Source organism: Peromyscus leucopus, chromosome 9 (assembly GCF_004664715.2).
Source record: "Peromyscus leucopus breed LL Stock chromosome 9, UCI_PerLeu_2.1, whole genome shotgun sequence".
Classification (NCBI taxonomy): domain Eukaryota; kingdom Metazoa; phylum Chordata; class Mammalia; order Rodentia; family Cricetidae; genus Peromyscus; species Peromyscus leucopus.
In genome coordinates this window covers 89649070-89663306 of record NC_051070.1, presented here as the reverse complement: position 1 = coordinate 89663306, position 14237 = coordinate 89649070, and the positions used below count along the sequence as shown (strand labels likewise).

Sequence of the window (14237 nt, the reverse complement as noted above, 5' to 3'; positions counted from 1 at the left end):
CTAGACACGGCCTTTCAGATTATGAGTACTTCGCCTGGGATCAAGGGGCCCGAGCACATGCTGCTAACAGGGGGCTAGGACATCTGCATTTTCCCTGAGCTTCCAGTGATGGCCCATTCCTTCCAGGAAGTGGAAGGGTGAGTCTTGGCTGCATTCTCTGGAAGTGTGGCTTTGTCTCTGAGATTTGAGACCGTCCTGCTGCTGGATCGACTCCGTAATTTCAGAGAATTGCTGATGTTGATCACTCAGCAACGACAGCATCTTCAGGACCAACTGCCTGTCACTTGGTGCTTTCATTAAATGCACACATGCATCACCACAGCTCAGATTTGTTTAAAATATTGTGACAAGCGCATATGAATCTAACTGATTCCCCTCTGGTGAATTTCAGTTCTTAAGACCACTGTGAGCGAGGATGTGCCTAACGAGTTTGACGTTAGAGAGAGGCCCCATCCGTGACTGCTGAGCACTGTGCAGCGAGCAGCCAGAACAGTTGCCCATCAGGCCGGTTCTCAAGGCGGAAGACCTGCTGCGGCCAAGGACGTGGACTTCAGGAGGGTCCACTGCTGTCCAGGAGCCATGGGGCTTAGAGGAAGAACACAGAACTCCACTTAGCAGCTTAAACAATTTCTCTCAAGTTACTTGCACTCTGAGCATAACTTCCTCATTTGTAAAACCCAAACTACAGCCCATGCCCACAAACAAACAAACAAAACTCCAAAGAAAACCCTACACGACAAACTGTCACATGATGTTGGGGTGAAGCAGACGAAGTGGTGACACTGTAATGGGAGCCACACTGTAAATGTCCCTTGCTATTTAGTGCTGCTAACACATGTATCACAGTGGCCAGGAGTACAGTTATTGGCATCTTAGTTTTTATTCTCCTTTATTCATTTATTTACTTATTGTGTGTGTCTGTGTGTACCTGTGCCTGTCACAGCATGTGCATGCCATAGATACATGCTTTGAGGCCAGAGGTGAACTTTCTGGAGTCGAGTTTCTCCTTCCGCCATGTGGATGCTGAGGATCAAGCTCAGGTCTGCAGGTCTGGCAGCAGCTGTCTACACCATCTGAGCCACCTCACCAGCCCGATGCTTTGGCATATTATATGGGTCATAAATATTGTTATAATCACTACATAAATACTCCATGTGGGGTTCCATGCTCCCAAATCAGATGTAAACTTATTTCTCAAAGCAGTTATTGAAAAAACTTCCCTGGAATTTTCGAGGATCTTGTTTTCTTTCTTAAGCCTTGAGTCTGAACAGGAGGTGGATTCTGCACCTTGCTCTTTCTTGTTCCTAAGCAGTAGAAAAATCTGGGCAGAAAAGGGCAGTGGCCTAACCTTGATGAAGGTGCAGGTTGGCACAAGGCTTCCAAGAGTGCTGTGCGGAGATGTCTCTGAGCAGAGATGTCTCTGAGCAGAGATGGAGAGCATGTGCGGACACCAGCCATTTTCAACAAGCCACTGTGGCCAGACATTTAAAATGTTCCCTGATTTGAATTTATACCTGATGGGGCCTTTTTAGAATTGCATTATATTATAAGCCTTTAATTTTCCAGAGGCCAGGCAGCCCAAGACTATTAATCAAAGGAGGCGGTTCTGCAGCTCCCAGGCTCCTGGTCCAGGCCAGGAGAGGCCTAATCATGATTTATGGGTCTGAAGTCCCAAGGCCTGGCCGCAGCGAGCTCCCAGACTGGCCTACCTTCTCCCTCTCCTTTCCCACACAGACCCTGCCATGGCCCAAGGTGCTTGCTCACCACGGAATAGTATTTTGTATATGTGTGGATACAGATTTATTCATGAAAAAATGCAACTTTGGTAAATTTCAGCACCCAGCACCCTCCCAGCAGGACCCAGCTCCAACCTGGCATTCTTCAGCATGTAATGCCTGCCAGTCAGTAGGGCCGTCTTGCTAGAACTCACGTTGCTAGGCCCCACTCACTGCCAGGATTTGGAGGAGGTGGTTTGAGGGCTTATGAATGGGTTTATGAATGGGTTTGAGGGTTTGTTCAGAGGCTTCAGGTGCTGCTGGTTCAACCTGCCCACGCGGCTTATACGGTCTGTAATTTTATACACGGCGGTGGCGTTTTCTAGTGGGAAGTCCAGATGTTTAATCTGATCCACAACTCAAAAGTTAGAATCAGCTGAGTATGGACACACACGCCTAGGGAGACTCCATTGCACAAAACCACGGCAAACGAAAATGGGCTAACAGTGGCCCGGTGCGCAGGCTTTTCATCTGACAGACAGGAGAGCTGAGGCCTGGAGAGGCAAGCAGCTGGTGCGGCCCGAGTCTCCGTGAGAGGCCCAAGGCTCTGACCCTGACTTTCATGATGCATTTAGTGTCTGTTCTGCAACTAGATTCACAAACTAAGGCCCACAGCTGACTGCTGATTTCTGTAAATAGTACTAGAGCCAGGATCACAATGGGGGAGGAAAGACTAACCAAGTCCAACCATTACTTCTGTAATCTTTTGTTATTATCTTTTTTGTGCTGGAGAGTGAACCCGAGCCTCGTGTATGCCAAGCATATGCTGCACTACTGAGCTACACCCTATCCATCTAAAGTCCTAAGATTCTGGGGCTTGAGTCGGCTCAGCGGTTAAAAGCACTGGCTGCTCTTGCAGAGGAGCTGGGTTTGGTTCCTGGCACTCACACGGCGGCTCACAACTGTCTGTCTGTGCAGTTCCAGGGGATCTTCCACCCTCCTCTGGCCCTGCCCATGGGTACTGCATGTATGTGGTACATATACACACATGAAGATAAAATACTTACACCCACAAAATAAACTAAGTTAATAAAATAAAATTCCAATATTTCATTCATGAAATCTTTGAACTGAGACTGCTTTAATAAAATAACTCCATTAAAATGCAAGAAGGCAGAGTTCCATTTGCTTCCCCCTCACGTTGGCCCCAGACCCTCCCACAGGTCTCCAGTTAGCACAGACATAGATCTCCCGACTGGGAACGATAAAGATACTTGTCTGTGTGACGTGCCAATTGGAAGGACAAATTTTATATCTTGTGCTCTAGTTGTTAAAAGACAGTGAAGACCAGTCATGCCAGGCATCTAAGAGGCTATGGCAGGACTCGGGGAGGCCACACCATCTGACACGGCCTGAAACAGGCGGCACAGCTGGATAACATCAACAAAACAATGCAAAAATAGCCCCGTTTTCCTTTTCTTTTGGCCTCTGAAACCAACCCCAAAGACAGATCTAAATGACCAGAGCTCCCTGAATCTGGCTCACACCCTATATGAACCACGTTTCTTTACATCTGGCCAAGCCCCTGAAGAGACAAACAGCTTTAGGCACATTGGTGGCAGGAGGAGGACAAGCAGACTTACCTTGAAAGAGCATTGTCTGACTAAAGTCACTGCGCATGTCGTTACGACACACGGCCTGGACTCGGAACAGGTAAAGGCTGTCAGGTGACACATGGCTAATGGTGGCCTTCTGTAGGGGAAGAAAGAGAGGGTGCTGAGTTAGTTTTGAAAGCCCATGGGTGTGGTGTACCTGGGCATCCCAGCAGTCCCGACTAGGCTTTTTCTAGAGAGAAAGACTGATTAGAAATAACCTTGTGTGGGACTCTGTTCTCAACACTAAAGCAATACCAGCAACTGCTCCACAGCCTGGGACATGTCTCCAGCCTTCCTGGTCTCACAGCCTGGACTTCCGTCATAACTACCACACCTCAGAAACTGTAGTTATTATCCATAACAGCCCCCACAGTTATTAAATAAGAGAACTACAGAGCCATGTCGACTTTAGAAAATCAACAAGAAATTCTCTGCCTGGATGTTTTCTTGTTGTCGCTGTCTTAAGGCCTCCATACAAAGTACAAATACAACACAGCTATAAGATGTAATTCTGCTACACCGCTCTCTAGTTGTGTGACCCCGAAACATGTGCTAAACGTCTTCCAGATTCTGCTACCAGGTGGCAGGCCCTGCCACCTAACAGGGTTGTGTGATACAGGCCAGGCAAACTCTGCTCACAGGAACACTGAACCTAGCAGCAGCAAGAGTCAGCAAGCTGCAGCCTGCAGTCTAGATCGGGCAGGCCAGCTCCTATTATAAATAAAGTTTTACTGTCACACCGGCCCGGCAATTGCTGTGTGTGTGTGTGTGTGTGTGTGTGTGTGTGTGTGTGTGTGTGTGTGTGTGTATGTGTGTGTGTGTGTGTATGTGTGTGTGTGTGTGTGTGTTCTGTACACTTTCACCCAAACATTAACAAGGTTAAAACATTATAACAGATTGACTGAAATATTTATTGCTTGACCCTTTCTAGAAAACTGTCACCAGACGTCACCAGCCACATCCTGGTCACCATTCCTCAATGCTTCTTCTCCATAACCTTCAAAACTGAAGAAAGGGAACACACCTACAAAGCAGGCAGTGCTGTTTCTGGAGGAACCAGCAGGGAATGCCACTGGTCTCCAGAGGTTCCTTCTAAAGGATTCTGAGTGTGCTTGCAGGCATGTGCACTCTGGGCCAGTCTGAACTGAACTGCCGAGAGGGTTTTCCTGGCACAGCTGCTGTAATCCTCTAGATTGGTATCAGCATGTGACCATGGCAACACTGGTTGCTACAACTGGGAACAACTTCCAGATGGGAACAGGGGGTTAAGGTCATGTTACTGAGCTTCAGGCTTCACTCTGTTTTCTTAGAAGAAGCACTGAGCACCAACACGGTTTGTGATGAAGGTGTGCGATGAGGCTGGAGAAGCCTCGCAGTAACTGTGAGCTGGAGGAGAGCCCTGTCCTGAGGCAGCGCTCCCGACACGTGGCAGAAGAACTTCACTGTGTGTCACAAAAGGAAATAAGAAAAGCCTCTGGAAGTCCCTGTGAAATGGGACGCGCTGCCAAAGGTGCTCTTCTGTACACCTCTTTCTGGGAATCCAATTTGTGCCTCGTTCCCTGGACCTCTGCCCCGTCCTCTAACCAGAGGAAAATCTTCGCTCCATCTGTGTGGGAATTTACCAGAATCCACCCCAAGCCAGTGTCTCTTCCTCCCTGCATATTTATTTTCCACTTCTAACAAGAAACAGAAGGAGCGCCTAGATGGTTTCTGCTGATGACCGGGAGCTTGGCTGCATCGAGGGGGGCCCCTGACGGCCTCCAGTGCGAAGGGTAAAGGTTAGAGTGCACTGTGACCTTGGGCGCCTTCCAAAACATCCTTCTCCAACTTTGGGAGCTCTCTGTTCCCGGTGTGACCCAGATAACAATGTCTAGTGGGGGAATTGAAAATATAAATGGAAATGAAGTCAAAGAATCTTCATCTAAAGGAATATGAAAAGTATTATTCTATGACTGATTGAATGAGCCCCGAGGATTTTCTATTGGGAGAAAAAAAAAGTGGTAAGTCATTAAGAGTCCCGCTCTGAGCTGCAGCATTTTTCATTGCATATACAATTACCGGCTTCATTATTCTGGGGCCTCCTTTGATTAACAATAAAGCAGCAAGGCTTTCAAACCCACGTGTCACTGAGTTTCTGTGTAAAGTCTTAAAGACTAGTGATTGCTGGAGGGTTTACACCGAGGGAGAACAGCTTCCACAGGCAGATGCCCACAGGGCCTTGTTGGGCGTCTGATGCTAGATCTTCAGGTACCTTTGAAAGATATGTTGACTTTGGTCTATGTGGTCAAAGCGAGGTCAGGGACGTCACAGCATCTACAACAGCACAGAGTAAAAAGTCCCCTGGGCCCTGGAGTCCAGCAGGCAATGAGAGTGTGTACTGACACACAACCCGAGGGGCAGTGGGGAGGTGGAGGCCGAGGTGGGGGAACTGCAGGAGGTAATACTCACACAGTGCTCACTAAGTGCCGTGACTCACAATGCACAACCTGGTCAGGAGAAGGGGCTTGTTTGGGATGAATGAAAAGCAGCCAGTTTAAAAGGGAAAAGTCTGTATGTGTGATGTGGTCATGTGTGTGAGCCACGGCATATGTGTAGGGGAAAGAGGACAATATCAGGTGTGGTCCTTGCTTTCCATCTTGCTTGAGACACAGTCTTGCCCACTGCTCTGTAGGCCAGGCTAGCGGGCCTGCAGCTCTTAGGGACTCGGTCACAGCCTCTATCTCCCTAGAGGAAGAGGAATATGAGCCTGGACCGGATCCGAGGTGGCCTTACCAAGTCCTTGTCACTGTCCTTAGTAAATGTCTTCTCTTTCTCATCCTCATTCTTGGTCCAGCTATAGGAGATCATGTAGTTCATGATGGGCGGGTGGTAGATGGCTTCTGGCTGGCTCCAGGACACCTGCAGCGCTGTCTGGTTCAGAGGCTGCACCTTCATGTGGATGGGTGGAGAGCTGCAAACTGCAGACACAGGTAAGATTAACGGGCATCAGCACTGCTGCCACTCATGTGTGCCCTTGACTCCAGGAAATGCTTCCACAGGAAGTACGTACCCACAGCCCCCCAAGTCCTGTTAGCGCTCTTCCACATCAGCTGTTCCTTCCTCTCTTCATTTATTTATTCCTCCATTTTGTGTGTGCACATATATGTAGACACGTGTATGTGCACACAAGTGTGCATCCACCTGTGCAAATGTGTACAGGAAGATGACAACCTTGCCTGTCATTTCCCAGGAGATAGCCACTTTTGAGACAATGTTTCTCACTGGCCTGGAACTTTCCAAGGACAGGGACCCACTCAGTGCTGAGGTCACATGCACTGGAGTTCTAGTTCACACCTGGAACTCTTTCTCTTTTTAAATATGGGCTCTGGGGATCGAACTCGGGCCCTCAGCTTGCAAGGCAAGTACTTTGCTGACTGAGGGATCTGCCCAGCTCTTTTTATTTTCTGAGACACAGTCTTGCTGTAGAGTCCAGACTAGCCATAAAGTTATGATTCTACTGCCTTAGTCCCCTAAATCCTGAGATTGTAGTCATGTACTACCCTGCTTACCCCCGACCCCCAACACACACACACACACTTTTAGCTAACTAGATACTCTATTACTTCAGCCCTCAATACTCTGGCCTACAACTTTTAAGAACAAGAATGTCCTCTCATCTAACCTTATGGCCATTACTACACAAGAAAGCACATGCCGAGCTGATAGGAATATCTCATACAATGTCCATATTCAATGTGTCCCTTGTCTTAGGATCACTTAGATCCCTTCTCATGTCACCCTTTACTAATGAAGTGTTCTCCTCGGACTTTCCTCAGGACACTCTTGGAAGAAGAGGACAGGTGACTGCAGGACCGTCCACCTAATTAAAATTGCAGATGAAATTTCATTGCAAACAGATAAAGTATAAATGCAATGGAGTCTTTAAATGATTTAAAAGCAAAGGTGCCCACAGAAAGGATGGCTTCTTCTATAGGTCAGTCTGTCTTTCCGTCCACGTAGCTGGGAAGCTTTAGGAGAGGAGACAGAGCCACGTCTGTCTAGGGCCAACTCACTACAGTCTCAACAGCTCTGGCTCAGCCTGTGACGCGGTGACTGAGACAGTTCTCTGCTCTTGAAGGTGTCCAGTGTGCAGTCGAGTGCCACCCTGTTCTTCACTGTCACAGCCGAACTTGTCTCTAGACACAAACCAATGTCCCCCCAGTCATCACGGGGAAGGAGGGTTTGGAGGAACCACTGTGTAGGACGGATACTGAGAGTCGGGCAAGACTACTCGGGTGCGGTGGGGAAGACATGGAGGCTGCGGATGGACACGAGAGCAGTGCTCTAGGGTCTGAACAGGGCTCTGGGGGACCAAGGCGGGAAAAGGGGCCAGTGAAGAGACAGGTACAGCTGACTGAGAAGGACCAGATTAAAATTTCTCCCTGAAGCCCCTGGAAACCACTGGAAAAGTCTGAGGCCAGACGGCAAAGTGATCCCAAGAGGGAGGGGGAGGCCTGTCCCGAGGGGGGGGGGCGCACAGCTTTCTCTGCACCTTAGGGCAGGGCTGTGACTAGGAGAATGGCAAGTTCTAGAACAAACAGAACACAAAACTGAGAACTCAGGTAGTGGAAGGTACTCGAGAGAGGGGCGTAGAACAGCAGCTGGTGTGGGGTACAGGGCTGAGGGGTGAGCACACTAGAGTGGTCAGGCTTGGAGCAGCACAGGACCTTCCAGAAGCCAGCTGCGTGCCAAACAGAATACCAAGAGACACACACCTCTTTTCCCGCCCCAGACTCCCGAACCCGAGGCTGCCCCTGAAGCCGCTGGCCACACTCTTGCAGAGAGGCATGGCCGACTTTGGCTGCAGCAGCCCTGCCTGCTAAGAGGCTCCCTGGTTTCTGTTGGGAAGACGGGCTTCGTGTGGCTTCCACAGGAAGAAGTGGGGATTGATGAACCATTCTCACAGCCCTGCAGAAGGCTCCCTACCCCGAGAGGTAGCTCCCCACAACCATGCATTTGCCTTTCGAGCAGACAAAGACTATGAAGAGGGCCAGGATGGCCAAAGGTGACATAACAGAACAAGGACACTAGGGGGCGACAAGGTACTGCTTTTAAATAGTCCAGCGTACTTGGCTTCTGTTTCTCAAGACAGGAAAAAGGGAGGAGGGAAAATCAGCAAAGATCCACACCTCCATCCTTCTTAGCATTGGCAGTGAGGCCAGGTGTATATACTGGGAATATTCTATGTCCACAGTGATGACCTAACTTCCACACCCATTCACCCCTGTGCCGATTATTGGGGAGCTGGCCGGGGCACACCTCTCCAGCAGTTACGTCACAGCCACATAAATAATCTCAGCACCCACATGCGGATGCATCATTCTTACTTATTTTTTGAAATGAAAATGGCTGCTCTTTTCTATGCAGATTAGGATGATTCATGTTTTTCTTTAATTATAAAGTATATAAAAGTAAGAAGAAAGTTAAGATTCACCCCAAAAGTTACTGTAACCACAGACAACCATTACAAGCATCCTAGGATTTAATGTCTAATAGGTCATCTATCTCTTTCGGCATACGTGAAAGAGGATTGCATATAATTTGCTGGGTGTGGTGGTGCATGCCGACATCCTCAGGCTGACGCTGGAGGCTCTTGGATCTGAGACCAGGTGAAGCAACACATCGAGAACCTGTCTCAAAATCAAAATGAATCAGAAACAAATAAACCAAAGCCCAGACAAAGTGACAAGGACAGAGGCATGAGGTCTTCAGGTCAGTGAATGCTGTAGTTAGCAGGCTGTCCCTATGATAAACGGAGTTTATGACACTGCTTCGAGTGGAAAGTATAGAATCCCCCCGTCTATTACAAAACACAGAGCTAAGTTCTCAGGGGCTAGGACAGCCTGCCAGGAAAAGGCTTCTCGAAGTAAGTGGTCACCTAGACCCACACTCGCCCGAGACTGCCCCAGGCCCGAGGGAGTCAGAGGCTGACGAGAGGCCCTCCTCACATCAGCCCCTCGCTGGAGAGAAGTGCAACCAGGGGAGAACTTGTCTTCCTCTATTCCCAAGCTTGCTTCCTATCTTCCTAGACAGTGGGGTTCTGGACAGAGGGGACACGGTGGGGCTGATGAGGAGGCGGCCTTTGCAGAGAGAGTACTATTCTAGAAGGACCCAGAAGAGAGCTTGACATTCTTATCTATCGAAAGGGCAGATAGGAAACGAGTTTTGGCTTTGCAAGTCATGTGGTCTCTCCTGCCATCAAAGCACAAAGGAGCAGAGGCAGTGAGCGTGGGAGTGTGGCACGTGAGAACTTACACACTGATACTAAATTTTAGTTTTGTATGATTTCTGTGGGTCTCAAACTTTGATCTTTTACATTGTTTAAGGATATTAACATTCAGTTTATTTTATACAAACCTTGGTGGTGGGTGATGTTTGCACCATGCAAAGGAACTAAAGCGTTTGTCTTCTCAGCACTGAATTCAGCTCCTCAGCACAGCTCACAGGCGGCTCCGCTACAGAGCGCAGACCCTGCACAGCACTCGCCCTGAATTACGCTGCTGCTTCACTGACTATCTGGAACAATCTGCCTTCCCCACTAGAGGGAGGTGCGGCCGGTGCCTCTTTGGCCACGTTCCACACACTGAGTCTACAGCAGGGCTGGCATGCACGTGTGCCCGAGCAGCGAGCAAGCTGATGGTACGGGGAGGACCCCTGGCCATTCCCTGGTCCTTCACAGGCCTGTGCCATGTCTCCTGTTCCAAGCCCAGCATTCCACCTGCTCTCGCTCGCCTGTATTTGGCCAGCACCGCTCCAGTCTTTCTGACGGTCTGCCTTCAATATCATGTAGCTCCTCTGGCCTTCCTTACCGCCTGTTCACATCCCTGTCCTAAGTTCACATCCCTGTTCACATCCCTTACCGCCTGTTCACATCCCTGTCTGTCCTTCTGCCTGAGTTGTGAGGACCTCCAGGGAAGAGGCCACACCACTGATCACCAGGGTTCTGGGTACATGCATAGATTTCATCCTTGTGAAGGATTTTGCTCCTTGGCGCTGTGGAGAAAGACCCCATCTACAAAATCAGGGCTGTTCAGCTCATTCTGCAGCCACATTCAGGGACTTCTGTTTGTATAGAGACGCCGTCTACATTCTTTACCTCACACCTCTCAGCAAGGGGATGTTTGCTACTCCGGAAACACACCTAGTCTACAGAAGTGGAAGTACTAGTCCAGGCTGAGGAAGAGGCGCAGCCTTGCGCCTGTGCCTAAGGTTCTGCAGGTGTGTGCCCTTGGGAAACCCTCGTGTCACACACGGCCTCCCTTCCAAGCCCAGAAGGGAAGGAATCAGAAACAGTGCAGTTTGTGGGAGGGTTCGGGAAAGCTGGTCTGTCAAAGTGTGGGACTTGGGCTCTTGATAACCTGTTGTTTCTTTATCTGTATGATGGGCCACTCTTTGGTAATGGCTTCCTCATAGGCTTGGGGTGAGTGTGACGGGCACACTGTAACCTCATGGGATCGGGGTGAACGTGATGGACACACTGGAAATAAACTACAGTTGCGGACCTCAGGCCCGCTGGACATCCAGGCCCCCTAACATTTACTTGTCTGTGTGTTTAAATCAGGTGAGCTAGAACAGCAGAGCAAGGGTCTCCTTTAGACTAGATGTGTGTGTGTTCATGTTCGCTACAGTTCCCACCACACCCCACTGCTCCTACATGGCCCCCTCATCCTCAGCCGCCTGAACCCTCAAAGCTAGTGCAGTGGTAACCGCCTAATTTCCACATCCTTCCTTCCCTCAGTGATGGCCATTACAAACCGGGATATTTTGGCACATCCCTTTGTATAAAATCAAAGCCTTCTAACCATGCAGGAGGTGCCACACCCGGCTCTCCAAACAAACATCCCCTGTGAGGCGTCCCTGTCACCAGCCCTTCCCTTCCCAGGGCCTGGTGACATGCTCACTGGGGACTGATTGCTTTTCAGATCTCCAGGAGGACACTCCTTGCAACACTGAGAATTCCTGCCTCTACTCTGAACCACCTTTAATTATGATCCCAGCTTTCGTTAAATAATGAAGAGGCTTCTAGCTGAGCACCCGAGGTCCTCTGATTTTACATCAATGTCAAGGAAATGCTCTCAGTGGTTCCAAAAGTTAATCTAAGTCTGTCCTGACCCTGCTCATTTTGGGGCTCTGATGAAAGTCAGCATAACCCCCAAGTGTCCTAAGTTGTCTGAGTAAACAGCTTCTCCGGGGACCTCCCCTCTCGGGCCCTCCACTCAGAGTGTCACATTTGAGGCAATGGGTCAACTGTGGACCAGTGTGACACAGATTGCTCAGACACGGCACTTAGGCACAGGCTTATTGTTTTATAATGCTATCCACAGCACTAGAGCCCATGCCAGGGTGGAGAGGGGGGTGATACCATGCACCCATGGGGTGGTATACCACCCCAGTGTAGTAAGTGGCAGTTTGAGCCATGCCCTGAAGCACTGCCCCTAGTGAGGTAGTAGACACCTACCTGTGACCTTGAGGTACATGCCCCTGGGGCGTGGCCACGGGGGGGGGGGGGGACCCTTAAGACCTGGGATGTGGTACTTCAGGGCAAGGCTCAAACAGCCACCCACTACACCCCTGCTCAACCCAGGAACCCTTAAATGCAGGGAACTTTCCAAAGACCTGGCCTAAGGAAAGGGGTCTCTTACTGTATCAAGAGTCCCCACAGCAGACCACACAAGACTCAAAACAAAAGAAAACAACCCCCCCCCCAAGGCCCTAGAATCTTGCTGCCTCATAGTGTCACCTCCCTTTCCTCTCTGTCCAAGAGCTCATGAAGGGCACACCACTCTGAAGAAGGTACAGGGGCTGGGGGACAACTTAAAGTGACCATAGCTCTGATGTGATTTGCATTCCCATCTTCCAAAGACTATGACTGAGGGCTGCCATCTGCCAAGTCCACGCTGTCTGAGGACAGGCTCGGCACCCATCTCTGACATTCCAGGCATGCGCGGGAGGGACATCTCCATTCATGCTGAGGACTCCACAGTCCAGAGAGAACAAGTCACTAGGCAGACCGTGAGACACCGAGTGCGAGGACTCCAGTGAGGAGCAGTCAGCCTGATTTGAACCTGGGAGAGGGGCAGTAAAGCACCAGTGTTGGTTCTCTCTGCTCCTGTCTCCCGCCTCTTATCCCCTCCACATGAGGATGATGAAGACGTCAGGACATGGCTCAAACTGCTACAAGGGGGAGCACTGTCCCGTGGGGGCACCATCTTAGAGCAGTGGTTTCTTCCAGCGCTAACAATACTGGGCAAGTCTCTAGAATGTCTCCAGAGCAGTCTCCAACTCCTGTAAGTCCCCCAAAGCCAAAGGCAGCCCAGCCGCCATTCTGCTTGCATCAGAAATGATGGACAAGTCCTGGTCCTTCAAACCATCATGGGGGAGCAGCAAACACAAGTGGTGGAACTCCCTGAACACCCACGGTCCTTAACTGGTGCTGTTCTGGCTGACGTGTGACACACCTACTATGACTCTACAAAGCTCCCCATGTTCCCAATGTGATAGAGACCCAGACTTAATAAATCTCTTATTCACTGACTCAAAAGATGAACATGGGCTAGCATAAGCCTTGGTGTTTGGGAGATCATAGTCTGGCAGGGGAAAAGATAATCAAACCTGCAAAATCAAGTTCCTTAAGGGCTGGAGAGAATTTAAGGAAACTACAGACTTGGATGAAAAAGATGCTGCTATCTTCACCAGTCTCTAAGATGTCGTCATCGTTGAATTTCTTTACATCTCAAATGCTGGCAGCAAACTGCAGCGATGCACACCGAATTGGCGTGACATTACCAATTGGTGGCTGAGTCTAATGATGAACAGCTTGTTGCTCAATCTTGCAAACTAAATGTCACTAGAAAGCAAAGCGTAGTGGTTCGAAGGAGAACGCCCCCCACCCCCACTCAGGGTCCCTAATTGGTGGTGCGGTCTGGGCAGGTTTAGGAGGTATGGCCTTGCTGGAGGAAGTATGTCACTGGGGGCAGGCTTTGAGAGCCTGAGGTCACCATACTCCCACGCAATCTCGGCATCCTGGTCTAGCCCTGTGCCTGCCTGCCGCCTCTGCCCTGCCATTATGGACCCTAAGCCTGTGGAAAGATGAGCTCAAATAAACTCTCTCTTCTACAAGTTGCCTTGGTTATGGTATTTTACCATATCAATAGCAGAGTAACTAATACAATAAGTATACCACAATTTAAAAATATTTTCATATTATCTGTATATACCTGGCTTTTTCATAATCATTTATATTTTATAATATCATACCTAAAATTATTAATATGAGGCCTATTGAATTCCGCAGATGGATAACCTGGGAGCCAGAGTTAGGGCTAACATCAGCCCAAGAATTACATACTCCCAGCACTAAGGAATGTAATAATATGCTTTTATTGACAATATTATAAAAAAGTTTAAAAAAGAACCTGGATCTAGATTTGTAGGGGGCGGGGGCTGGTGGGGAGACCTTCTGAAAAGAGTGAGGCTGAACTGAATCCCGAGTGACAAACAGGTATTTAAACAGTGACTGGGGGGATGACGGTCAGGCTGGGTCAGACCGTGACGGCCCTGCCACGGCAATGCAGAAGCCACATGGAGAAGCACGTTGCCAGACTAGAACCCAAAGCTGCTAAGGCCCGGTGTCGAGATCTCATCTGCTCTGACTGCAGGAGTCAGGTTTGGGTAGGTGGCTATCTTAGCCCTGCCGTGGGAGAACACTGGGTATGGTGGCCCTGAGTTCTGCTGAGCCCCAGCGGCCACTTCCAATCTTCCCTCCTGTGCTGCCTTGGGACGTCCCCTCCACCATGGAAAGGCATCTCCTCCATCGCTGCCAGGAGCC

At 49.5% G+C, this 14237-nt stretch overlaps 1 protein-coding gene across 3 annotated transcripts in view; it reads right to left on the bottom strand.

Moving 5' to 3' along the window:
* The window catches only part of Ptprg (protein tyrosine phosphatase receptor type G), a 695461-nt gene that overhangs the window by 96510 nt on the left and 584714 nt on the right, over positions 1-14237 (bottom strand). For all 3 annotated transcript variants that reach the window (XM_028880550.2, XM_028880551.2, XM_028880552.2), the window contains 2 exons: positions 6143-6327; positions 3359-3467 (listed from right to left, as the gene is read on the bottom strand). In XM_028880550.2, the coding sequence (XP_028736383.1) occupies positions 3359-3467; positions 6143-6327 (294 nt within the window). The remainder of the gene's footprint in view (positions 1-3358; positions 3468-6142; positions 6328-14237) is intronic.